Genomic DNA, 27,616 nt, shown 5'->3' with positions numbered 1-27,616 from the left:
TATGCTAGCTACTCGTCCCTAACCTGCAGCGTACTATGCTAGCTACTAGTCCCTAATCTGCAGTGTACTGTGCTAGCTACTAGTCCCTAACCTGCAGCTTACTATGCTAGCTACTAGTCCCTAACCTGCAGCGTACTATGCTAGCTACTAGTCCCTAACCTGCAGCGTACTATGCTAGCTACTCGTCCCTAATCTGCAGTGTACTATGCTAGCTACTAGTCCCTAACCTGCAGCGTACTATGCTAGCTACTAGTCCCTAATCTGCAGCGTACTATGCTAGCTACTAGTCCCTAACCTGCAGCGTACTATGCTAGCTACTAGTCCCTAATCTGCAGTGTACTATGCTAGCTACTAGTCCCTAACCTGCAGCGTACTATGCTAGCTACTCGTCCCTAACCTGCAGCGTACTATGCTAGCCACTAGTCCCTAACCTGCAGTTTACTATGCTACCTACTAGCCCCTAACCTGCAGTGTACTATGCTACCTACTAGTCCATAACCTGCAGCGTACTATGCTAGCTACTAGTCCCTAACCTGCAGTGTACTATGCTAGCTACTAGTTCCTAACCTGCAGTGTACTGTGCTAGCTACTAGTCCCTAACTTGCAACCTGCTGAAGAACAGTGGGCTGGCATTACGTGGTGGGTTTTATGGGAAGTATTTTAAGCATGTTGGCATAATGTTTTTTGTTAAGAATGTGTTTTGCATGTTTAAAGGGTATAATTAGCTTAGCTCTTGGATCAGCTAAATTGCTTTGGTCTGTTTTGGGAACTCAAGATTCTCACTTTGTGCACGCTATTGTTATACCAACCTATCCCACCAATAGACCTATTGGATTAAGTCTACGTTTACAGCATGATTAGACCCATGTATGCACGCTGTATCCACTCCTCTCCTGGTTGTAAATGTGGATGCTTACAGGGCAGACTAGGCCCTCTTGTCCTGTGAAAGGTGCTTTAGTCCAGTCCTCAGAGTCTCTTCAGCCCCTGACTCTCACCTCTCTCACCACTAATGAGTGTTACTGCAGTAAAGCCTACTGCTACTAGCCTTCCTTCATTCTGTAATGACAGTCACTAACTATGTGCCTGCTTTAATAACTTCCTGTTCTTTACGGCTGGAAGTGGGAACGCCCCCCAGGGACAACTACCCAGGGTACTCTCAACAACACTGGCATCATTGTAGCGTAGCACAGGAGCATCTGTAACACACACACACACACACACACACACACACACACACACACACAGCAATGATGCGGTAGTGGGGAAAAACAAGCTGGTCAGACGGATGTAAGGAGTGAGACATACTGTCAAGTTGTAACCGTGCTGCTTCACGCTGACCATATGTAAACAAACTGTGAGAGATTTTGTTTTTGCTTACATAAAGTCTCAATGGTTAGATTCAAGTTTTGGTGTTGTCTGTATCATAGTTTGACCGACCAGGCTTGTTTTGGTGTCGTGTATATCGTAGTTGGACCAACCAGGCCAGCACTGAGCCTGTAGCCTAGACCTGGAATCCCAGGCAGCACTGAACCTGTAGCTTAGACCTGGAACCCCAGGCAGCACTGAGCCTGTAGCCTAGACCTGGAATCCCAGGCAGCACTGAACCTGTAGCTTAGACCTGGAACCCCAGGCAGCACTGAACCTGTAGCTTAGACCTGGAACCCCAGGCAGCACTGAACCTGTAGCTTAGACCTGGAACCCCAGGCAGCACTGAGCCTGTAGCTTAGACCTGGAACCCCAGGCAGCACTGAGCCTGTAGCCGAGACCTGGAACCCCAGGCAGCACTGAGCCTGTAGCCGAGACCTGGAACCCCAGGCAGCACTGAGCCTGTAGCTTAGACCTGGAACCCCAGGCAGCACTGAGCCTGTAGCCGAGACCTGGAACCCCAGGCAGCACTGAGCCTGTAGCCGAGACCTGGAACCCCAGGCAGCACTGAGCCTGTAGCCTAGACCTGGAACCCCAGGCAGCACTGTGATCCTGATTTTGTTTGACAGTTTTATGACCCTGGGCTGACATTCTGGATGTATTTTCTGTACTCCCCCCTCACCAGCCATCAGTTAACACATAAAATTCATATAATTACATCTTGGTTTCCATTTTGATGTATAACATTTTCACCTATTTTCCCCTTCCTGTTTGAGGTGAGCTGTTGCCGCTGTTCCGCAGCGGAGCATGTTGACGAGGCCGGGCCTCATTATAGGCCATACACGACACGTGGCACGCAGGAATATAGGAATGTTGAAACCATCACCCCTTTTCACATATAAAACCTTCACATAACCTAGCCTAAGTGGTGTTTACGTTTTTATATTGCAAAGGGTTTCATGATTGTGACCCATATCGACACCATATAGGACCATTCCTCTAGATTGTGGTAGCTCCATATTGGCTAATAAAAAGCATGAGCTGGCGTACAACCAGAGAAAATAATTTAGTGTAGAGGTGCTGACTAACGGCGAATAAACTGTAAGCTATAAAAATACATAGTCACACACTCTCTATATAAACTCTGAGTCGTTTATTGGTTAAAACAGCAATGTTTCGCCATCGCTGTGCCTTCTTCAGGGTGGCTACAATGCCACTGTGTCATGTGTAGGCAGGATACTGTTTCACAGCTTTGGGTGGTTTCTTTGTCCACTAACTTGCTCAATTATTACTGTATTTATGTCCCAAATGGTACCCTGTTCCCTATGTAGTGCGTAGTACACGATGTAGTGCACTAGGTAGTGTGATGTAGTGCACTAGGTAGTGTGATGTAGTGCACTAGGTAGTGAATAGGGTGCCATTTTAGGTACAACCTGTGTGTGATGTGGTGCATTGTGTCCCCACCCACTCCTCTGTGTTGCAGGTTGGATGGAGCACAGCGAGGGACTATTACACATTCTTGTGGTGTCCTGTTCCTGAGGACCACACTGAGGGCACTGCCATCCACAGAGCCGTGGTGTTTCAAGGTGGGATTTGGGACCACTGACTGCGCCGTGGTTTTATACAACTTTGACACTTTTTCTAACCTCAAGTCAAGAGGCCTGGCCCCTCCGAGAGCTGTTAAGACTTTTATACCAACACAGTAAAATACCAAACTCTACCCATTAAGGGATTTCTTGTTTTGGTGTTAACAAGATCGTTTTCATTGTGTTCATTGGGATCTTTATTAATAGGTAGACTTGGACTGGGACCAGAAAAGGGATCTGACTGATAAAGGTTGAAACTGAGATCCTGAGCATTTGTTTTATGTTTTAAATCACAATGAATATGATTATGTAGATTGGGGGGGGTTCATAGTTCAGCTCTCCTACTCTGAGAGGCCTGACGTTTACATTTGAGTCATTTAGCAGGCGCTCTTATTCAGAGCGACTTACAGGGGCAATTAGAGTGAAGTGCCTTGCTCAAGGATTCAAACCAGCAACCTTTCTGTTACTGGCCCAACAGTCTTAACCGCTAGGCTACTTGCTACCTGATATGACCCTAGGTACCTAGGCCCCGCCCAGAATGACCCCCTAGACTGTTTGTGATGTTGGTTGTTGTGTTCCTCCCTCAGGATACTACGTGCCCAATGATGATGGGGAGTTCTACCAGTTCTGCTATGTGACCCACAAGGGGGAGATCCGAGGGGCCAGCACGCCCTTCCTGTTCCGGGCTCAGAGCCCCTCAGAGGACGAGCTGCTGACCGTGGAGGATGAGTGCAACTCGGACATCCTGGTGGTGACCACCAGGACCGGATACCTGGAGGTACGTCAGAGAGAGAGAACCAGGCTCTGCAACGATACACACACGCACCTCAATGCTTTCTCTTTGTCCCTGCAGCAAAAGATGGAGGAGGCCCACAGAGAGAAGGAGGAGCTGGTTCGGACCATGAGCCTCCTGCAGAATGAGAAGGAGCAGCTGGAGGAGGAGAAGGGGAGACTGCATAAAGAGTGTGAGCAGGAGAAAGAGAAGTTTGCCCAACTGAGACGAGAGACCCAGGTGAGAACAACTCCTGACAGGTAGAGCAAAACGTAGCAAAACCCTTTGATACGGACAACAATGAGTGTTCTTACTGGTCAAGTTCAGTTTGTACCTCACTCATTTCCAAACCCCCTGTGCTGTGTCCACTGAACACGACCCTGCCTGAAACGTCTCCCTCTAGCCTGTCTCTCAGTGTCCCCCAGTGTGAGACACACACACATTGTTCCACCTCTAACCATTATAAATAAAGAAGTTGACAGTAATGATCTTGAGTGTGATCGCTGTTCAACTCCAGATATTTAATACTTTGACATGTATCTTTAAGACATTGTGTTAATGATAACTCATAGAACTATTCCGTTCCATAAAGTTGCTGGTTTTGAGATGAAAACAGAATTACACATTTGGTGGCTGTTAATTTTACGACAACACTTTTTATATGTTTTTTTATGTGCTGCGAAAAAAATGATTCCAAAATTCGGCTCATAAACTTACAGTAGAAACAAATTCAAATCTGCTGCAATGCCTTTTGGAGCAGTCGTTGAGCAGGCCTGTACTTACGACAAAGCAAGCTTCCCTTCCAGCCTCAAAGAACAATAACACGCCAGATTGAAATGGATGATTTGTGGCCAGATGATTTTACATCTCAAAAGTAGTATTTATGTTTTTCCTCCTCAGCTCACAGCCACACGGTTAGTGTTGGATTTACAGTGTGTGTGTGTGTGTGTGTGAGAGATTTGAATCCATAAAGGCCTGGCAGTGTCTCAGTGTTTGACACAGACGGGACTGGCTGGGAAATGGCTGGGATTTCCTCCAGTAGCCGCCTGTCTGTCACAGCACTGAGGGTTTGTTCTTGTTGTGCTTTAGAGACAGGAAGTGATTCAATTGAAGACGTTGCAGATATATGTCCTGTTTAAACCTGACATGGTTCCCTATTCTAATCTACATGACAGAGAAGCATGTCTGTTCTGTGTCACGTATTTCTATCTGAACGTTAGGAATGACAAACCAACAACATTCTTCAGGGAAACTAGTCGATGATAGAAGAGAACCTCACTGTCTCTTAGGTTCTCACAACTTGTCTCCTGCTCTCTGGTTTGCCGGGTAAAAAGGGACACAAAACATACATTTTTAAGTTTACAAGTACAAGTTACTAACTCCCTCCCTCCCCAGGAGGTGCAGGTGTCGTGCCAGGCCCTGCAGGAGGAGAGAGAGGAGGTGAAAAGAAGGCTGGAGGAGGCCACAGCCAGGGTCCTGCAGTTGGAGGATGACCTGATAAGAGTCACCCAGAAGGGCCTGCAGAAAGAGACGGAGCTGGACAGCCTGAAGGACCGAGTGAAGAAGCTGACTCTGGAGAATGACGGCCTGGAGTCACACCTGAAGGATGAGAAGGATGAGAAGGAGCTCTACAAGGTCTCTCTCTCTCTCTCACACACACACACACACACACACACACACACACACACACACAGCTACGTTGCGCACACTGCTCGTGTACTATGAGTCAAGTGACTAGCTGTGAAGGATCATACCTAGGGTTGCAAGATTCCAGTACTTTTCAAAAATTCCCAGGTTTTCCATAAATCCTGCTCGGACGATTCCAGATTTCCTGCAACCGGGATTTATGAAAAAACTGAGAATTTTGGGAAAATGACTAGAATCATACCAGAGATGTATTTTAGACTATAGTCAACATGCCACTCAAATAATCTGACCACTTCTCTCAGTCCAGATAATCTGACCACTTCTCTCAGTCCAGATAATCTGACCACTTCTCTCAGTCCAGATAATCTGACCACTTCTCTCAGTCCAGATAATCTGACCACTTCTCTCAGTCCAGATAATCTGACCACTTCTCTCAGTCCAGATAATCTGACCACTTCTCTCAGTCCAGATAATCTGACCACTTCTCTGTCCAGATAATCTCACCACTTCTCTCAGTCCAGATAATCTCACCACTTCTCTCAGTCCAGATAATCTCACCACTTCTCTCAGTCCAGATAATCTCACCACTTCTCTCAGTCCAGATAATCCCATTAGTGTATGTAGCTGCTGTTTCCCTGCTCAGTGGGATCCCACAGTGTTCTGGCTGAACAGGGTATGGTCTGTTCCGGCCCTCTTCCGCCTGGTTCTCGCCTGCTGTTTCTGGGGAGTTTAGTAGTGGTGGTGGTGACTGGTGTGTACAGCTCAGGAACTAAGAGTGGAACACACACACGCACGCTGTCGCCACGGCAGCACTAGTGAAAGCTGCACCTCATTTAGTATCCCAATTGGCACCCTATTCCCTTTATAGTGCACTTCTTTTGACCAGAGCCCTATGATCCCTGGTCAAAAGTAGTGCACTACATAGTGAATAGGGGACAATTTTGGTGGCGTCACACAGTGGGACTGCAGGGTAGTTTAACGAGCCCACCTCAATCTCTGTTGTAATTAAGGTTATGCTGCATTTATTTTAGGAGTCAGAAACGCTGCTGGCTACATGTTGATGAAGGATGCTGATTTAATATAGCACAGAGGGGTGTCTCTGGAACACCAGGCGGAAACATAGCTACCCTTTTTCATGATTCCTTTTGTATACGAACCCCCTACATTGTCCGTCTTTCTGTGACCATTTGAAATGTTTGGATTCTTTCTGATTGTAATGTGATTTGCTATTTAAAAAAAACAAAATTCCGGTTCTAGATCCACCTGAAGAAGCGTGAGCTGGAGAACACCAAGCTGAGTGCAGAGCTGCAGATGCTGAAGGCTGTGGATGTAAACAAGGAGAACACCATCGCTCAGTTCAAAGAGGAGGTGGGACGCCTCCGCTCCTGCCTCACTGAGAAGGAGAAACAACACAAGGAGGTCTTGGCCCAGGCCTCCCCCTTGGTAAGAATCATGATCTTATCATGGCAGCCTCTCAGATCCCTACTTTGGACCAGTGCACTATATAGGTGGTAGGGAATATGGACCGCACACATACAAGAGACTAGAGGCAACACCGTCAAAACCGCAGAGCAGCGCCCATGGAGCCGTCCTTGCTCAAAGGCACAATGGCAGTGGGCAGACTTGGGATTCGAACTCACAACAAATGTTAATTCCGAGTGTATGATTTGTTCATCCATACCTGTGTGTATGTGAGAGAGAGAGATGTGTATGTACTGACCTTTATACCTGTGCATCTATTGACCTTTCTCCCCTGGTGTCCCTGTGCATGTATTGACCTTTCTCCCCTGGTGTCCCTGTGCATGTATTGACCTTTCTCCCCTGGTGTCCCTGTGCATGTATTGACCTTTCTCCCCTGGTGTCCCTGTGCATCTATTGACCTTTCTCCCCTGGTGTCCCTGTGCATCTATTGACCTTTCTCCCCTGGTGTCCCTGTGCATCTATTGACCTTTCTCCCCTGGTGTCCCTGTGCATCTATTGACCTTTCTCCCCTGGTGTCCCTGTGCATCTATTGACCTTTCTCCCCTGGTGTCCCTGTGCATCTATTGACCTTTCTCCCCTGGTGTCCCTGTGCAGAGTGAGCTGAAGGCCATGAAGGAACAGCTTCGTCAGAAGGAAGAGCAGCTTCAGGCCAAACAGCAGCAGGCCTCCATGTTGTCAGCTGAGCTGAGGGACGCGTCCAGCGCCCGCGACCGCACCATGGCTGACCTGTACCGCATGAGGCTGGAGTCAGACGCCCTGCAGCAGGGGAAGCAGGAGGCCCTGGCCCAGTGTAGCCGTCTGGAGTGCCTGGTGAAACAGATGAAGAATGATGCCCAGCAGGAGGCGGTAAGGAGGATGCTTGATTTCAATGCATTTGGCTGCGTCCCAAATGGCTCCCTATTTAGTGCTCTTCTTTTGACCAGGAGCCATAGGGCTGTTTGGATTTGGGATGTATACTTAGTTTGCACTCGATTTAGCTTGGAGATTGAACTTTTGGGACGATTCCATTTGTCTCGTTATACTGGACAAACTAAATCAAGTGCAGCTGATATATTTGACAGACTAGTGTCCTGTCCAGGAGGTGTCCTGGTACATCAAGCTGCCTCACTACAGTAACAGGAGATAGACTAGTGTCCTGTCCAGGGGGTGTACTGGTACATCAAGCTGCCTCACTACAGAAACAGGAGATAGACTAGTGTCCTGTCCAGGAAGTGTACTGGTACATCAAGTAACCTCACTCTAAAAATAACTGGTGACTAAGCTCCTGTTCTGGATCGGACAAGGTTTACTTGCTCCAATATTTGACAGGTCTGACGTTAACATGAGGTGGCCATCTCTGTCCTCACTGTCCCTCTGTGTGTTGTGTTGTGGGAGCAGCAGGCTAAGTCTGAGGTGTGCAGGGTGGAGGATGAGGCAGGGGCTGACCCAGCCACCGTGGCTGAGCTGCAGAGAGAGGTGGAGGATGAGGCAGGGGCTGACCCAGCCACCGTGGCTGAGCTGCAGAGAGAGGTGGAGGACCTGAAGCTCCGGCTGCACATGGCTGCAGAACACTATAAGGAGAAGTACAAGGAGTGTCAGAGGCTGCAGAGACAGGTGGTCAAGCTCTCTGAACAACCTGGGGTGAGTGATATACACACACACACAGGCATGGATGCACAGACACACACACAGGCATGGAAACACACACACACACTCATCAACATGTGTCTTCATATTGTTTGTGTCTAGGAGCTGAGGAAGAACCCAGCAGCTGAGGCCATGGCCGTCCCTCTGTCTGTCAGTCCAGACATCTCTGTTCCAGGTACACACACATTCCCCTCACATATTACTACCAGTGACAAACCCGGAATTAAAACATGTCCTCCTTTGTTGTAAACCTGTCAGGTCTGGTTTACATGCTAAATCTTTGATTTAAAATCTATTGAACAGAGTTGAATTAGGGGTCAAAATAATACTTCCATCAGACAAGATGTGCATTTGATCCCAGAGGACAAGACTTGGAAGCGTTAACTAAAACACTTTCTAGGTCCTTGATGTTAAACCTATTGATGGGTCAGTAACGGTCTGTTCTGTCTGTCCCCAGGGAGTCCAGGTTCTGCTGACCCCATGCTGGAGGCCATCATCCAGGAGAAACTCAAAGGTTTCAGCAGAGAGGCGTCCGACAGGAGCGACAAGTACAGGAAATGCAAACAGATGCTGAGTGTAAGAACTCTTCTTCGCTTCCTGTCTGGTGTGTTCCTCATCATATTGTCACCAGTTATTGCATAGTCGACCAGAGCAACAAATCAATCTAAAAATATATCTATCATAAAGTGTAGAAAGAGACCACTGTTTCCCCAAAGGTGATACCGTGACAGTTTTTCCTCACTTTGAAGAGGTTCTGGTTTGAATAGGAACAGTCGGTGACCAGAGTGTTGTTGTCTCTCTAGAAGGAGAAGGAGAGTAGATATATGTTGTGACCAGAGTGTTGTTGTCTCTCTAGGAGGAGAAGGAGAGTAGCTACATGTTGTGACCAGAGTGTTGTCTCTCTAGGAGGAGAAGGAGAGTAGATACATGTTGTGACCAGAGTGTTGTTGTCTCTCTAGGAGGAGAAGGAGAGTAGCTACATGTTGTGACCAGAGTGTTGTTGTCTCTCTAGGAGAAGGAGAGTAGCTACATGTTGTGACCAGAGTGTTGTTGTCTCTCTAGAAGGAGAGTAGATACATGTTGTGACCAGAGTGTTGTTGTCTCTCTAGGAGGAGAAGGAGAGTAGCTACATGTTGTGACCAGAGTGTTGTTGTCTCTCTAGGAGGAGAAGGAGAGTAACTACATGTTGTGACCAGAGTGTTGTTGTCTCTCTAGGAGGAGAAGGAGAGTAGATACATGTTGTGACCAGAGTGTTGTTGTCTCTCTAGGAGGAGAAGGAGAGTAGCTACATGTTGTGACCAGAGTGTTGTTGTCTCTCTAGGAGGAGAAGGAGAGTAGCTACATGTTGTGACCAGAGTGTTGTTGTCTCTCTAGGAGGAGAAGGAGAGTAGCTACATGTTGTGACCAGAGTGTTGTCTCTCTAGGAGGAGGAGAGTAGCTACATGTTGTGACCAGAGTGTTGTTGTCTCTCTAGGAGGAGAAGGAGAGTAGCTACATGTTGTGACCAGAGTGTTGTTGTCTCTCTAGGAGGAGAAGGAGCGTAGCTACATGTTGTGACCAGAGTGTTGTTGTCTCTCTAGGAGGAGAAGGAGAGTAGCTACATGTTGTGACCAGAGTGTTGTTGTCTCTCTAGGAGGAGAAGGAGAGTAGCTACATGTTGTGACCAGAGTGTTGTTGTCTCTCTAGGAGGAGAAGGAGAGTAGCTACATGTTGTGACCAGAGTGTTGTTGTCTCTCTAGGAGGAGAAGGAGAGTAGCTACATGTTGTGACCAGAGTGTTGTTGTCTCTCTAGGAGGAGAAGGAGAGTAGCTACATGTTGTGACCAGAGTGTTGTCTCTAGGAGGAGGAGGAGAGTAGCTACATGTTGTGACCAGAGTGTTGTTGTCTCTCTAGGAGGAGAAGGAGAGTAGATACATGTTGTGACCAGAGTGTTGTCTATCTAGGAGGAGAAGGAGCGTAGATACATGTTGTGACCAGAGTGTTGTCTATCTAGGAGGAGAAGGAGAGTAGATACATGTTGTGACCAGAGTGTTGTTGTCTCTCTAGGAGGAGAAGGAGAGTAGATACATGTTGTGACCAGAGTGTTGTCTCTCTAGGAGGAGAAGGAGAGTAGATACATGTTGTGACCAGAGTGTTGTCTCTCTAGGAGGAGAAGGAGAGTAGCTACATGTTGTGACCAGAGTGTTGTCTCTCTAGGAGGAGAAGGAGCGTAGATACATGTTGTGACCAGAGTGTTGTCTCTCTAGGAGGAGAAGGAGAGTAGCTACATGTTGTGACCAGAGTGTTGTTGTCTCTCTAGGAGAAGGAGAGTAGCTACATGTTGTGACCAGAGTGTTGTTGTCTCTCTAGGAGGAGAAGGAGCGTAGCTGCATGTTTGCTGATGAGCTGGCCAAGATGGAGGTGAAGCTGAAGGAGCAGCTGAAGACCAACGGTTGCCTGAAGCTGCAGCTGGCAGCCGAGGAGGACCGCTATAAGGTAGAGCAGTACTACAGACAGGTCTGAGATCAGCTTAGGAAGACCACTACCAGGTACAGTGTAGATTCTGTAGATACCAATCTAGGAGGACTATTACCAGGTACATTGTAGACTATGTAGATACCAGTCTAGGAGGACTATTACCAGGTACATTGTAGACTATGTAGATACCAGTCTAGGAGGACTATTACCAGGTACATTGTAGACTATGTAGATACCAGTCTAGGAGGACTACTACCAGGTACATTGTAGACTGTAGATACCAGTTTAGGAGGACTACTACCAGGTACATTGTAGACTATGTAGATACCAGTCTAGGAGGACTACTACCAGGTACATTGTAGATACCAGTCTAGGAGGACTACTACCAGGTACATTGTAGACTATGTAGATACCAGTTTAGGAGGACTTCTACCAGGTACATTGTAGACTATGTAGAGCAGTACACAGATCTGAGATCACCAGAGGAGGATCATATAAGGTCAGTTGAGCTTCTGTTTCCTCAAACCCAAAACTGACAGGTCTGGGATCAGGCTTGGAGAATCACTACCCGGTCAGTGTAGAGCAGGGTTGCAGACAGGTTTGGGACCAGGCTAGGAGAATCACTACCAGGTCAGTGTAGAGCAGGGTTACAGACAGGTCTGGGACCAGGCTAGGAGAATCACTACCCGGTCAGTGTAGAGCAGGGTTACAGACAGGTCTGGGACCAGGCTAGGAGAATCACTACCAGGTCAGTGTAGAGCAGGGTTACAGACAGGTCTGGGACCAGGCTAGGATAATCACTACCCGGTCAGTGTAGAGCAGGGTTGCAGACAGGTCTGGGACCAGGCTAGAAGAATCACTTCCAGCTCAGTGTAGAGCAGGGTTACAGACAGGTCTGGGACCAGGCTAGGAGAATCACTACCCGGTCAGTGTAGAGCAGGGTTGCAGACAGGTCTGGGACCAGGCTAGGAGAATCACTACCCGGTCAGTGTAGAGCAGGGTTGCAGACAGGTCTGGGACCAGGCTAGGAGAATCACTACCAGGTCAGTGTAGAGCAGGGTTACAGACAGGTCTGGGACCAGGCTAGGAGAATCAATTCCAAGTCAGTGTAGAGCAGGGTTGCAGACAGGTCTGGGACCAGGCTAGGAGAATCACTTCCAGGTCAGTGTAGAGTAGGGTTACAGACAGGTCTGGGACCAGGCTAGGATAATCACTACCAGGTCAGTGTAGAGCAGGACTCTCCTACTCCAGTCCTGGAGAGCTAGATAGTTCAAGTGATGAGAAGCCTGGTCCCAGATCAGAATGTTTTATCCAACCTCCTCTCCCTATCATTGTCATGCCATGATATAGCCTGGTCCCAGATCTGGATGTGATGTAGCCATCTCCTCTGACTTATCATAGTCATGCCAAAGCACACACAGGTCTGGGACCAGGCTAGAATCAGAGCAGATAAATAGATATCACTCCAGTTGAAGGCCAACTCCAGGGACAGTTGTGTTGATGGGCAGAGCCTGTTCAGATGAAGGCTTTATTACTGTTTATGGGAGTTCTGGAGACCGCCAGGTTCGGACTCTGAAGATGTGTCCCAAATGGGACCCTATCCTTATATAGTGTCCTAGACCAGGGCCCGTAGGGCTTTGAACAACAGTAGTGCACTATATAGAAAATAGTGTGCCGTTTGGGACACACCCACGGGGATAGCCAGGGACGGGGTTGGACTCTGAGGACTCCTGTTGCCTGACTAATGCATGAGTTGGCTTTGTTCAGCTCAGCGCGGATATGTTCAGTGTCTCTGTGGAATTCAAACGGCATGTTCTGGTCTGAAGTCCCTCCTGGTGTAAATCTACTGTCTGAACAGTAACTGTTAAGGCCTTTTTATAGCTGCTATCAATTCATTGTTTGTCACTAGAGGTTAAAACTCCATGAAGGAAAAATGAGTTCTGCTTTCAAGTGTACTTTTTGACAAAGGAGCTAAGATGAGTCTGATATCAAATCATTTTCTCAACACCCATAATCTTAAATTGATGTCTCCTCCATGTCTCCTGACTGTCTCCCTCCTACAGAGTCAGGTGGCTGAGAAGGGTCGTGCGCTGAAAGAACTGAAGGACACTCTGGCCGCTCTGATGAAGGACAAGGAGAGACTTGAGGAGGTTAGTATAGTTGGGGAAGTTAGTAAGTATAGCAACACTACACTATAGCTTTAATTTCCCTCTATTCTAGACTTCTCTCTGAACTAAAAACACCCCAAAAGAGCAGCAATTTTCCCCTATCCTAATCTGGCTGGGTTTTAACACATCTCTAATTGGTGAAGTAAAGCAAAGTGACTTCTTATTTTCCATTCAATTACTCTGGACCACAGAGAAGTCCACATTGGGCCCGGGAAACTGCTGAAGGGTAGCTCGCTCGCGTACACATTCGTCACTAAGAGCAACAAAACGACCCAATTTGAGGTTGAGACTGTCAATTAAATTGGCGTCTGGTTCAAACTTCCAGTAAAACACAAACCTTCCATTGCCTTTGAAAATGAGAGGATATTCTTTTTTTAATGAATGACTAATTAAACTGTTTGTGAGGGAGAGAGAGAGACAGGGGAGAGAGACAGGGGAGAGAGAGAGAGAGACGGGGGGACCGAGGGGGGGAGGGACCGAGCGGGAGGGAGGGACCGGAGTGGAGGGATGGAGAGGGAGCGAGCGAGGGATGGCGCGAGCGAGGGATGGAGCGAGAGACCGATGAAGGGAGAGGGACCGAGCGAGAGACCGATGAAGGGAGAGGGACCGAGCGAGAGACCGATGAAGGGAGAGGGACCGAGCGGAGGGAGGGAGTGAGAGACCGATGAAGGGAGAGGGACCGAGCGGAGGGAGGGAGTGAGAGACCGATGAAGGGACAGGGACCGAGCTGAGGGAGGGAGCGAGAGACCGATGGAGGGAGAGGGAGGGACCGAGCTGAGGGAGGGAGCGAGAGACCGATGGAGGGACCGAGCGGAGGGAAGGAGCGAGAGACCAATGGAGGGAGAGGGAGGGACCGAGCGGAGGGAGGGAGCGGGAGGGACCGATGGAGGGAGAGGGATGGAGCGAGAGACCGATGGAGGGAGGGACCGGAGTGGAGGGATGGAGAGGGAGCGAGCGAGGGATGGAGCGAGAGACCGATGAAGGGAGAGGGACCGAGCGAGAGACCGATGAAGGGAGAGGGACCGAGCGAGAGACCGATGAAGGGAGAGGGACCGAGCGGAGGGAGGGAGTGAGAGACCGATGAAGGGACAGGGACCGAGCGGAGGGAGGGAGTGAGAGACCGATGAAGGGACAGGGACCGAGCTGAGGGAGGGAGCGAGAGACCGATGGAGGGAGAGGGAGGGACCGAGCTGAGGGAGGGAGCGACCGAGCGGAGGAAGGGAGCGACCGAGCGGAGGAAGGGAGCGAGAGACCGATGGAGAGACCGAGCGGAGGGAAGGAGCGAGAGACCAATGGAGGGAGAGGGAGGGACCGAGCGGAGGGAGGGAGCGGGAGGGAGGGAGGGAGGGAGCGGGAGGGAGGGAGCGAGAGACCGATGGAGGGAGGGAGCGAGAGACCGATGGAGGGAGGGAGCGAGAGACCGATGGAGGGAGGGAGCGAGAGACCGATGGAGGGACCGAGCGGAGGGAGGGAGCGAGAGACCGATGGAGGGACCGAGCGGAGGGAGGGAGCGAGAGACCGATGGAGGGACCGAGCGGAGGGAGGGAGCGAGAGACCGATGGAGGGACCGAGCGGAGGGAGGGAGCGAGAGACCGATGGAGGGACCGAGCGGAGGGAGGGAGCGAGAGACCGATGGAGGGACCGAGCGGAGGGAGGGAGCAAAAGACCGATGGAGGGACCGAGCGGAGGGAGGGAGCGAGAGACCGATGGAGGGACAGGGAGGAGGGAGGGAGCGAGAGACCGATGGAGGGACCGAGCGGAGGGAGGGAGCGAGAGACCGATGGAGGGAGGGAGCGAGAGACCGATGGAGGGACCGAGCGGAGGGAGGGAGCGAGAGACCGATGGAGGGACAGGGAGGGACCGAGCGGAGGGAGAGCGACCATAGTTCTAGGAGCTGCTGTGAGGACGTTGTGGCCAGTATTGACTCTCCTGGAGAGGAGGGACATAGAAATGTAGCTGAAGTTAGAAATGTAGCTGAAGTTAGATCTGTAGCTGGCTAACACGCTGACCACACAGAGCGTTGCAAAATAAATGTACACATACATGTTATTCAATCATTGCACCCACACTGCTCGCACGCGCCAAGGAGCGTCTGCGTTGCCAAGCACTAAAATAGAAGTCAGTTCTATTTGTGACGCTGAACGCGGTGGAAGTCCTGCCTCTCCCATCTCCTCATTGGTTTATAGAAGCATATATCCATTTGCCATCTCCTCATTGGTTATACCCACGTGGGTGATTGAAAGATGAACTGAGGTCAGTCGGTCACCTTATTATGAAAGTTAGATGCCAATCGCCATATAAGGTCCAAAGAAGAAAAAGGAGGAGAGATGACTAGAAACTATTCGGTTGACTGTTTTATGTGTGGATTAATTGTCAGAGTAGAGGACCTTGTGCATTTCAGGTAAAATAACAACTCAATGTTTATATCCCAGGACAAATTAGCTAGCAACAGCAAGCTAGCTAGCTAAATTGGCATAAATGTTTAATGCTTTTCGACCTGTCCCCAAATGAATATAATTGGTTCAGAGTTTGTTTTGATATTTCAACCTGGGTGTCGTGATCGTGCGCGTCTGGTCCGGGCATGGTGTCTGTGTTTTCTTCCCAGGACCAGCTACACTTTGAGTGACGTTTCAGACGTGGTACTTCTTAGCATCAAAAGATCATATTTACAATATATGAATACATTTTCTCCACAAGATTGCACAATTCTGTTAGAGAAAATACAAGATCAGTTATTATAAAAGATTCTCTTTCCAATCCTAAATCTATAATAATGTAATAGTGTCTGTTGTCTTGTCTGTCCCCACCAGGATCTCCAGAAGACCGATGGTGCTGGTAGGAAGACGGAGGCTGTAGTGTCAGAGGAGATGAGAATTCAGTCTGTGTTCCTGCAGTATCCCCTGCCCTACCCCCAGGATGCCCCCACTCCACTGCTGGTCCCCCAGAGCCCCACACAGCTGCACTTTGGGAACCCCTACTCCACCTCAGACGCAAGAGGTTGGTCCCCCCTCCCCTTACTAACCCTACTCTACCTCAGTCACATTTCAGTTTAATATGAGAGGTTGTCCCCCCCCCCCCTTACTAACCCTACTCCACCTCAGTCACAATTCAGTTTAATATGAGAGGTTGTCCCCCCCCCCCTTACTAACCCTACTCCACCTCAGTCACAATTCAGTTTAATATGAGAGGTTGTCCCCCCCCCCCCTTACTAACCCTACTCCACCTCAGTCACAATTCAGTTTAATATGAGAGGTTGTCCCCCCCCCCCCTTACTAACCCTACTCCACCTCAGTCACAATTCAGTTTAATATGAGAGGTTGTCCCCCCTCCCCTTACTAACCCTACTCCACCTCAGTCACATTTCAGTTTAATATGAGAGGTTGTCCCCCCCCCCCCCTTTACTAACCCTACTCCACCTCAGTCACAATTCAGTTTAATATGAGAGGTTGTCCCCCCCCCTTTACTAACCCTACTCCACCTCAGTCACAATTCAGTTTAATATGAGAGGTTGGTCCCCCCTCCCCTTACTAACCCTACTCCACCTCAGTCACATTTCAGTTTAATATGAGAGGTTGTCCCCCCCCCCCCTTACTAACCCTACTCCACCTCAGTCACATTTCAGTTTAATATGAGAGGTTGGTCCCCCCCCTTACTAACCCTACTCCACCTCAGTTTAATATGAGAGGTTGTCCCCCCCCCCCTTACTAACCCTACTCCACCTCAGTCACATTTCAGTTTAATATGAGAGGTTGTCCCCCCCCCCCCCCCCTTACTAACCCTACTCCACCTCAGTCACATTTCAGTTTAATATGAGAGGTTGGTCCCCCCCCTTACTAACCCTACTCCACCTCAGTTTAATATGAGAGGTTGTCCCCCCCCCCCTTACTAACCCTACTCCACCTCAGTCACATTTCAGTTTAATATGAGAGGTTGTCCCCCCCCCCCCCCCTTACTAACCCTACTCCACCTCAGTCACATTTCAGTTTAATATGAGAGGTTGGTCCCCCCCCTTACTAACCCCACTCCACCTCAGTCACATTTCAGTTTAATATGAGAGGTTGCCCCCCCCCCCCCCCCCCCTTACTAACCCTACTCCACCTCAGTCACATTTCAGTTTAATATGAGAGGTTGGTCCCCCCCCTTACTAACCCCACTCCACCTCAGTCACATTTCAGTTTAATATGAGAGGTTGTCCCCCCCCCCTTACTAACCCCACTCCACCTCAGTCACATTTCAGTTTAATATGAGAGGTTGGTCCCCCCCCTTACTAACCCTACTCCACCTCAGTCACATTTCAGTTTAATATGAGAGGTTGGTCCCCCCCCTTACTAACCCTACTCCACCTCAGTCACATTTCAGTTTAATATGAGAGGTTGTCCCCCCCCCCCCCCCCCCTTACTAACCCCACTCCACCTCAGTCACATTTCAGTTTAATATGAGAGGTTGGTCCCCCCCCTTACTAACCCTACTCCACCTCAGTTTAATATGAGAGGTTGGTCCCCCCCCTTACTAACCCCACTCCACCTCAGTCACATTTCAGTTTAATATGAGAGGTTGTCCCCCCCCTTACTAACCCTACTCCACCTCAGTCACATTTCAGTTTAATATGAGAGGTTGTCCCCCCCCTTACTAACCCTACTCCACCTCAGTCACATTTCAGTTTAATATGAGAGGTTGTCCCCCCCCCCCCCTTACTAACCCTACTCCACCTCAGTCACATTTCAGTTTAATATGAGAGGTTGTCCCCCCCCTTACTAACCCTACTCCACCTCAGTCACATTTCAGTTTAATATGAGAGGTTGTCCCCCCCCTTACTAACCCTACTCCACCTCAGTCACATTTCAGTTTAATATGAGAGGTTGTCCCCCCCCTTACTAACCCTACTCCACCTCAGTTTAATATGAGAGGTTGTCCCCCCCCCCCCCCCCCTTACTAACCCTACTCCACCTCAGTTTAATATGAGAGGTTGTCCCCCCCCCCTTACTAACCCTACTCCACCTCAGTTTAATATGAGAGGTTGTCCCCCCCCCCCCCCCCCCCCTTACTAACCCTACTCCACCTCAGTTTAATATGAGAGGTTGTCCCCCCCCTTACTAACCCTACTCCACCTCAGTTTAATATGAGAGGTTGTCCCCCCCCCTTACTAACCCTACTCCACCTCAGTCACATTTCAGTTTAATATGAGAGGTTGGTCCCCCCCCCTTACTAACCCCACTCCACCTCAGTCACATTTCAGTTTAATATGAGAGGTTGGTGGCTCCCGTGTTGTCCCTTACATACATATCTATTTCCCTTCTAACTCAATTCACATTCATTCAATTGCTATTCATTTCATGTGTAATTTATTGTACCTTGTACCTGAAATGATTCAATATGCTTACATAGGATATAGAAATGCCGGTAACTTTCCCAGGTTTTCCAGCAATCCCGGCTGAAGGATTCCTGGATTTCCTGATTCTGAGAATCATCCAACTGGGAATTCTGGGAATTTTGAGAAAGCGGATTTTGTCAACTTTAATATGCTTACATTCCTTTTGACCCTCTCTTCTCCATCACTCTAGACGGAGCGGACGGGGAGTTCTCTGATGACCTGCTTCCCCGCCTTCCCCCTGTGGGCCCCCCCTCCTGGGATAGTAACGTGGTCTGCATCCAGCCAGCACGCAACCTCAGCCGGCCCGACGGCCTGGAGGACCCAGAGGAGCAGCAGAACAACAACAACAATGTGAGTCAGCTAGTCTGAAAACAACACCGGTAGTCAGCTAGTCTGAAAACAACAACGGTAGTCAGCTAGTCTGAAAACAACAACGGTAGTCAGCTAGTCTGAAAACAACCACGGTAGTCAGCTAGTCTGAAAACAACAACGGTAGTCAGCTAGTCTGAAAACAACAACGGTAGTCAGCTAGTCTGAAAACAACAACGGTAGTCAGCTAGTCTGAAAACAACAACGGTAGTCAGCTAGTCTGAAAACAACAACGGTAGTCAGCTAGTCTGAAAACAACCACGGTAGTCAGCTAGTCTGAAAACAACCACGGTAGTCAGCTAGTCTGAAAACAACCACGGTAGTCAGCTAGTCTGAAAACAACCACGGTAGTCAGCTAGTCTGAAAACAACCACGGTAGTCAGCTAGTCTGAAAACAACCACGGTAGTCAGCTAGTCTGAAAACAACCACGGTAGTCAGCTAGTCTGAAAACAACCACGGTAGTCAGCTAGTCTGAAAACAACCACGGTAGTCAGCTAGTCTGAAAACAACCACGGTAGTCAGCTAGTCTGAAAACAACCACGGTAGTCAGCTAGTCTGAAAACAACCACGGTAGTCAGCTAGTCTGAAAACAACCACGGTAGTCAGCTAGTCTGAAAACAACCACGGTAGTCAGCTAGTCTGAAAACAACCACGGTAGTCAGCTAGTCTGAAAACAACCACGGTAGTCAGCTAGTCTGAAAACAACCACGGTAGTCAGCTAGTCTGAAAACAACCACGGTAGTCAGCTAGTCTGAAAACAACCACGGTAGTCAGCTAGTCTGAAAACAACCACGGTAGTCAGCTAGTCTGAAAACAACCACGGTAGTCAGCTAGTCTGAAAACAACCACGGTAGTCAGCTAGTCTGAAAACAACCACGGTAGTCAGCTAGTCTGAAAACAACCACGGTAGTCAGCTAGTCTGAAAACAACACGGTAGTCAGCTAGTCTGAAAACAACACCGGTAGTCAGCTAGTCTGAAAACAACACCGGTAGTCAGCTAGTCTGAAAACAACACCGGTAGTCAGCTAGTCTGAAAACAACACGGTAGTCAGCTAGTCTGAAAACAACCACGGTAGTCAGCTAGTCTGAAAACAACACGGTAGTCAGCTAGTCTGAAAACAACCACGGTAGTCAGCTAGTCTGAAAACAACCACGGTAGTCAGCTAGTCTGAAAACAACCACGGTAGTCAGCTAGTCTGAAAACAACCACGGTAGTCAGCTAGTCTGAAAACAACCACGGTAGTCAGCTAGTCTGAAAACAACCACGGTAGTCAGCTAGTCTGAAAACAACCACGGTAGTCAGCTAGTCTGAAAACAACACCGGTAGTCAGCTAGTCTGAAAACAACACCGGTAGTCAGCTAGTCTGAAAACAACACCGGTAGTCAGCTAGTCTGAAAACAACACCGGTAGTCAGCTAGTCTGAAAACAACACCGGTAGTCAGCTAGTCTGAAAACAACACCGGTAGTCAGCTAGTCTGAAAACAACACCGGTAGTCAGCTAGTCTGAAAACAACACCGGTAGTCAGCTAGTCTGAAAACAACACCGGTAGTCAGCTAGTCTGAAAACAACACCGGTAGTCAGCTAGTCTGAAAACAACACCGGTAGTCAGCTAGTCTGAAAACAACACCGGTAGTCAGCTAGTCTGAAAACAACACCGGTAGTCAGCTAGTCTGAAAACAACACCGGTAGTCAGCTAGTCTGAAAACAACACCGGTAGTCAGCTAGTCTGAAAACAACACCGGTAGTCAGCTAGTCTGAAAACAACACCGGTAGTCAGCTAGTCTGAAAACAACACCGGTAGTCAGCTAGTCTGAAAACAACACCGGTAGTCAGCTAGTCTGAAAACAACACCGGTAGTCAGCTAGTCTGAAAACAACACCGGTAGTCAGCTAGTCTGAAAACAACACCGGTAGTCAGCTAGTCTGAAAACAACACCGGTAGTCAGCTAGTCTGAAAACAACACCGGTAGTCAGCTAGTCTGAAAACAACACCGGTAGTCAGCTAGTCTGAAAACAACACCGGTAGTCAGCTAGTCTGAAAACAACACCGGTAGTCAGCTAGTCTGAAAACAACACCGGTAGTCAGCTAGTCTGAAAACAACACCGGTAGTCAGCTAGTCTGAAAACAACACCGGTAGTCAGCTAGTCTGAAAACAACACCGGTAGTCAGCTAGTCTGAAAACAACACCGGTAGTCAGCTAGTCTGAAAACAACACCGGTAGTCAGCTAGTCTGAAAACAACACCGGTAGTCAGCTAGTCTGAAAACAACACCGGTAGTCAGCTAGTCTGAAAACAACACCGGTAGTCAGCTAGTCTGAAAACAACACCGGTAGTCAGCTAGTCTGAAAACAACACCGGTAGTCAGCTAGTCTGAAAACAACACCGGTAGTCAGCTAGTCTGAAAACAACAACCGGTAGTCAGCTAGTCTGAAAACAACAACGGTAGTCAGCTAGTCTGAAAACAACAACCGGTAGTCAGCTAGTCTGAAAACAACAACCGTAGTCAGCTAGTCTGAAAACAACAACCGTAGTCAGCTAGTCTGAAAACAACAACCGGTAGTCAGCTAGTCTGAAAACAACAACCGGTAGTCAGCTAGTCTGAAAACAACAACCGGTAGTCAGCTAGTCTGAAAACAACAACCGGTAGTCAGCTAGTCTGAAAACAACAACCGGTAGTCAGCTAGTCTGAAAACAACAACCGGTAGTCAGCTAGTCTGAAAACAACAACCGGTAGTCAGCTAGTCTGAAAACAACAACCGGTAGTCAGCTAGTCTGAAAACAACAACCGGTAGTCAGCTAGTCTGAAAACAACAACCGGTAGTCAGCTAGTCTGAAAACAACAACCGGTAGTCAGCTAGTCTGAAAACAACAACCGGTAGTCAGCTAGTCTGAAAACAACAACCGGTAGTCAGCTAGTCTGAAAACAACAACCGGTAGTCAGCTAGTCTGAAAACAACAACCGGTAGTCAGCTAGTCTGAAAACAACAACCGGTAGTCAGCTAGTCTGAAAACAACAACCGGTAGTCAGCTAGTCTGAAAACAACAACCGGTAGTCAGCTAGTCTGAAAACAACAACCGGTAGTCAGCTAGTCTGAAAACAACAACCGGTAGTCAGCTAGTCTGAAAACAACAACCGGTAGTCAGCTAGTCTGAAAACAACAACCGGTAGTCAGCTAGTCTGAAAACAACAACCGGTAGTCAGCTAGTCTGAAAACAACAACCGGTAGTCAGCTAGTCTGAAAACAACAACCGGTAGTCAGCTAGTCTGAAAACAACAACCGGTAGTCAGCTAGTCTGAAAACAACAACCGGTAGTCAGCTAGTCTGAAAACAACAACCGGTAGTCAGCTAGTCTGAAAACAACAACCGGTAGTCAGCTAGTCTGAAAACAACAACCGGTAGTCAGCTAGTCTGAAAACAACAACCGGTAGTCAGCTAGTCTGAAAACAACAACCGGTAGTCAGCTAGTCTGAAAACAACAACCGGTAGTCAGCTAGTCTGAAAACAACAACCGGTAGTCAGCTAGTCTGAAAACAACAACCGGTAGTCAGCTAGTCTGAAAACAACAACCGGTAGTCAGCTAGTCTGAAAACAACAACCGGTAGTCAGCTAGTCTGAAAACAACAACCGGTAGTCAGCTAGTCTGAAAACAACAACCGGTAGTCAGCTAGTCTGAAAACAACAACCGGTAGTCAGCTAGTCTGAAAACAACAACCGGTAGTCAGCTAGTCTGAAAACAACAACCGGTAGTCAGCTAGTCTGAAAACAACAACCGGTAGTCAGCTAGTCTGAAAACAACAACCGGTAGTCAGCTAGTCTGAAAACAACAACCGGTAGTCAGCTAGTCTGAAAACAACAACCGGTAGTCAGCTAGTCTGAAAACAACAACCGGTAGTCAGCTAGTCTGAAAACAACAACCGGTAGTCAGCTAGTCTGAAAAGAACCACGGTAGTCAGCTAGTCTGAAAAGAACCACGGTAGTCAGCTAGTTTGAAAAGAACCACGGTAGTCAGCTAGTTTGAAAAGAACCACGGTAGTCAGCTAGTTTGAAAAGAACCACGGTAGTCAGCTAGTTTGAAAAGAACCACGGTAGTCAGCTAGTTTGAAAAGAACCACGGTAGTCAGCTAGTCTGAAAACAACCACGGTAGTCAGCTAGTCTGAAACAACCGGTAGTCAGCTAGTCTGAAAAGAACAACCGGTAGTCAGCTAGTCTGAAAAGAACAACCGGTAGTCAGCTAGTCTGAAAAGAACAACCGGTAGTCAGCTAGTCTGAAAAGAACAACCGGTAGTCAGCTAGTCTGAAAAGAACAACCGGTAGTCAGCTAGTCTGAAAAGAACAACCGGTAGTCAGCTAGTCTGAAAAGAACAACCGGTAGTCAGCTAGTTTGAAAACAACCACGCTAGTCAGCTAGTTTGAAAACAACCACGCTAGTCAGCTAGTCTGAAAACAACCACGCTAGTCAGCTAGTCTGAAAACAACCACGCTAGTCAGCTAGTCTGAAAACAACCACGCTAGTCAGCTAGTCTGAAAACAACCACGCTAGTCAGCTAGTCTGAAAACAACCACGCTAGTCAGCTAGTCTGAAAACAACCACGCTAGTCTGAAAACAACCACGCTAGTCTGAAAACAACCACGCTAGTCAGCTAGTCTGAAAACAACCACGCTAGTCAGCTAGTCTGAAAACAACCACGCTAGTCAGCTAGTCTGAAAACAACCACGCTAGTCTGAAAACAACCACGCTAGTCTGAAAACAACCACGCTAGTCAGCTAGTCTGAAAACAACCACGCTAGTCAGCTAGTCTGAAAACAACCACGCTAGTCAGCTAGTCTGAAAACAACCACGCTAGTCTGAAAACAACCACGCTAGTCAGCTAGTCTGAAAACAACCACGCTAGTCAGCTAGTCTGAAAACAACCACGCTAGTCAGCTAGTCTGAAAACAACCACGCTAGTCTGAAAACAACCACGCTAGTCTGAAAACAACCACGCTAGTCAGCTAGTCTGAAAACAACCACGCTAGTCAGCTAGTCTGAAAACAACCACGCTAGTCAGCTAGTCTCAAAACAACCACGCTAGTCTGAAAACAACCACGGTAGTCAGCTAGTCTGAAAACAACCACGCTAGTCAGCTAGTCTGAAAACAACCACGCTAGTCAGCTAGTCTGAAAACAACCACGCTAGTCAGCTAGTCTGAAAACAACCACGCTAGTCAGCTAGTCTGAAAACAACCACGCTAGTCAGCTAGTCTGAAAACAACCACGCTAGTCAGCTAGTCTGAAAACAACCACGCTAGTCAGCTAGTCTGAAAACAACCACGCTAGTCAGCTAGTCTGAAAACAACCACGCTAGTCAGCTAGTCTGAAAACAACCACGCTAGTCAGCTAGTCTGAAAACAACCACGCTAGTCAGCTAGTCTGAAAACAACCACGCTAGTCAGCTAGTCTGAAAACAACCACGCTAGTCAGCTAGTCTGAAAACAACCACGCTAGTCAGCTAGTCTGAAAACAACCACGCTAGTCAGCTAGTCTGAAAACAACCACGCTAGTCAGCTAGTCTGAAAACAACCACGCTAGTCAGCTAGTCTGAAAACAACCACGCTAGTCAGCTAGTCTGAAAACAACCACGCTAGTCAGCTAGTCTGAAAACAACCACGCTAGTCAGCTAGTCTGAAAACAACCACGCTAGTCAGCTAGTCTGAAAACAACCACGCTAGTCAGCTAGTCTGAAAACAACCACGCTAGTCAGCTAGTCTGAAAACAACCACGCTAGTCAGCTAGTCTGAAAACAACCACGCTAGTCAGCTAGTCTGAAAACAACCACGCTAGTCAGCTAGTCTGAAAACAACCACGCTAGTCAGCTAGTCTGAAAACAACCACGCTAGTCAGCTAGTCTGAAAACAACCACGCTAGTCAGCTAGTCTGAAAACAACCACGCTAGTCAGCTAGTCTGAAAACAACCACGCTAGTCAGCTAGTCTGAAAACAACCACGCTAGTCAGCTAGTCTGAAAACAACCACGCTAGTCAGCTAGTCTGAAAACAACCACGCTAGTCAGCTAGTCTGAAAACAACCACGCTAGTCAGCTAGTCTGAAAACAACCACGCTAGTCAGCTAGTCTGAAAACAACCACGCTAGTCAGCTAGTCTGAAAACAACCACGCTAGTCAGCTAGTCTGCCTTAAAGCTAGACCAGAGGAGGCTGGTGAGGGGAGGCTCCTAGTAATAACTGGAGTTGAATAAAGTGTACGTTATGAAAGCATGTTTGATTTGATACTGTTACCTTTATTCCAGCCGTTACAGCTGTTCTCTGATTTAAGTGACACCAGCCTCCACTGAGGTTCACTCAGCGATATGTTGCATCATACACAGTGGGAGGATTATTTCTGAAGTAGTTTTCTACCCTCCACCACAGGGCAATGCCAATGAACAGCCTGCAGCAACTACTGAACCCCACAGCCCATTCTTAAATGATGGACAGACTCCCCTTGGCTTCGAGTCCAGGTAACACACACACACACACACACACACACACACACACACACACACACTGAAGGCCTGAGCTCCCCAAAATGCATTGAAGTTGGTCTCTCACCCCAGCACAGCAGCTTCCCAGCTCCAACCTGTGTAAAGTCTTTGTTCTGTAATGTAGGTGTTAACATGAGTGGCCCAGCTAGTGGCCCACCCACGTAGAGTAGACCCCCTGACAGATGGTCTTTATTAGCCTGTTAGCTGTCCTGCTCTGCTCCCTCTGCCAACATCATCACTTGGCTGCTCATTAACACAACGCCCTCTCAATACCTTCTCTCTCTGTTGCTGTCTCAATACCTTCTCTCCCTGTTGCTCTCTCAATACCTTCTCTCCCTGTTGCTCTCTCAATACCGTCTCTCTCTGTTGCTCTCTCAATACCTTTTCTCTCTGTTGCTCTCTCAATACCTTCTCTCCCTGTTGCTCTCTCAATACCTTCTCTCTCTGTTGCTCTCTCAATACCGTCTCTCTCTGTTGCTCTCTCAATACCTTCTCTCTCTGTTGCTCTCTCAATACCTTCTCTCTCTGTTGCTCTCTCAATACCTTCTCTCCCTGTTGCTCTCTCAATACCTTCTCTCTTGGTTGCTCTCTCAATACCTTCTCTCCCTGTTGCTCTCGCAATACCTTCTCTCCCTGTTGCTCTCGCAATACCTTCTCTCCCTGTTGCTCTCGCAATACCTTCTCTCCCTGTTGCTCTCTCAATACCTTCTCTCTCTGTTGCTCTCTCAATACCTTCTCTCTCTGTTGCTGTCTCAATACCTTCTCTCTCTGTTGCTCTCTCAATACCTTCTCTCCCTGTTGCTCTCTCAATACCTTCTCTCCCTGTTGCTCTCTCAATACCTTCTCTCCTTGTTGCTCTCTCAATACCTTCTCTCTCTGTTGCTCTCTCAATACCGTCTCTCTCTGTTGCTCTCTCAATACCTTCTCTCTCTGTTGCTCTCTCAATACCTTCTCTCTCTGTTGCTCTCTCAATACCTTCTCTCTCTGTTGCTCTCTCAATACCTTCTCTCTCTGTTGCTCTCTCAATACCTTCTCTCCCTGTTGCTCTCTCAATACCATCTCTCTCTGTTGCTCTCTCAATACCTTCTCTCCCTATTGCTCTCTCAATACCTTCTCTCCTTGTTGCTCTCTCAATACCTTCTCTCTCTGTTGCTCTCTCAATACCTTCTCTCTCTTGGTTGCTCTCTCAATACCTTCTCTCCCTGTTGCTCTCGCAATACCTTCTCTCCCTGTTGCTCTCGCAATACCTTCTCTCCCTGTTGCTCTCTCAATACCTTCTCTCCCTGTTGCTCTCTCAATACCTTCTCTCTCTGTTGCTGTCTCAATACCTTCTCTCTCTGTTGCTCTCTCAATACCTTCTCTCCCTGTTGCTCTCTCAATACCTTCTCTCCCTGTTGCTCTCTCAATACCTTCTCTCCCTGTTGCTCTCTCAATACCTTCTCTCCCTGTTGCTCTCTCAATACCTTCTCTCCCTGTTGCTCTCTCAATACCTTCTCTCCCTGTTGCTCTCTCAATACCTTCTCTCCCTGTTGCTCTCTCAATACCTTCTCTCCCTGTTGCTCTCTCAATACCTTCTCTCCCTGTTGCTCTCTCAATACCTTCTCTCCCTATTGCTCTCTCAATACCTTCTCTCCCTGTTGCTCTCTCAATACCTTCTCTCTCTGTTGCTCTCTCAATACCTTCTCTCTCTGTTGCTCTCTCAATACCTTCTCTCTCTGTTGCTCTCTCAATACCTTCTCTCTTGGTTGCTCTCTCAATACCTTCTCTCCCTGTTGCTCTCGCAATACCTTCTCTCCCTGTTGCTCTCGCAATACCTTCTCTCTCTGTTGCTCTCTCAATACCTTCTCTCTCTGTTGCTGTCTCAATACCTTCTCTCTCTGTTGCTGTCTCAATACCTTCTCTCTCTGTTGCTCTCTCAATACCTTCTCTCCCTGTTGCTCTCTCAATACCTTCTCTCCCTGTTGCTCTCTCAATACCTTCTCTCCCTGTTGCTCTCTCAATACCTTCTCTCCCTGTTGCTCTCTCAATACCTTCTCTCCCTGTTGCTCTCTCAATACCTTCTCTCCCTGTTGCTCTCTCAATACCTTCTCTATCTGTTGCTCTCTCAATACCTTCTCTCCCTGTTGCTCTCTCAATACCTTCTCTCTCTGTTGCTCTCTCAATACCTTCTCTCTTGGTTGCTCTCTCAATACCTTCTCTCTCTAATCTTGCTTTGTTTCTTTCCCCATCTCTTCCTAACTCCATTCTCTC

The 27,616-nt window shown here is 48.2% G+C and overlaps 1 protein-coding gene across 2 annotated transcripts in view; it reads left to right on the top strand.

Moving 5' to 3' along the window:
* The window catches only part of LOC120040283 (tax1-binding protein 1 homolog B-like), a 40,719-nt gene that overhangs the window by 12,056 nt on the left and 1,047 nt on the right, over positions 1–27,616 (top strand). The window contains exons 3-17 of one of the 2 annotated variants that reach the window (XM_038985479.1): positions 2,849–2,951; positions 3,539–3,729; positions 3,805–3,963; positions 5,119–5,358; positions 6,628–6,813; positions 7,447–7,698; positions 8,230–8,307; positions 8,362–8,472; positions 8,581–8,653; positions 8,936–9,054; positions 10,828–10,953; positions 12,999–13,085; positions 15,914–16,100; positions 18,665–18,825; positions 25,254–25,342. In XM_038985479.1, coding sequence (XP_038841407.1) covers positions 2,849–2,951; positions 3,539–3,729; positions 3,805–3,963; positions 5,119–5,358; positions 6,628–6,813; positions 7,447–7,698; positions 8,230–8,307; positions 8,362–8,472; positions 8,581–8,653; positions 8,936–9,054; positions 10,828–10,953; positions 12,999–13,085; positions 15,914–16,100; positions 18,665–18,825; positions 25,254–25,342 — 2,162 coding nt within the window. Of the gene's footprint in view, positions 1–2,848; positions 2,952–3,538; positions 3,730–3,804; positions 3,964–5,118; positions 5,359–6,627; positions 6,814–7,446; positions 7,699–8,229; positions 8,473–8,580; positions 8,654–8,935; positions 9,055–10,827; positions 10,954–12,998; positions 13,086–15,913; positions 16,101–18,664; positions 18,826–25,253; positions 25,343–27,616 lie in introns of both variants that reach the window. The other variant, XM_038985478.1, reaches the window with a different exon arrangement.

The sequence above is a fragment of the Salvelinus namaycush genome, unplaced genomic scaffold (assembly GCF_016432855.1).
Source record: "Salvelinus namaycush isolate Seneca unplaced genomic scaffold, SaNama_1.0 Scaffold34, whole genome shotgun sequence".
Classification (NCBI taxonomy): domain Eukaryota; kingdom Metazoa; phylum Chordata; class Actinopteri; order Salmoniformes; family Salmonidae; genus Salvelinus; species Salvelinus namaycush.
This window is presented reverse-complemented; position numbering and strand designations above follow the sequence as displayed.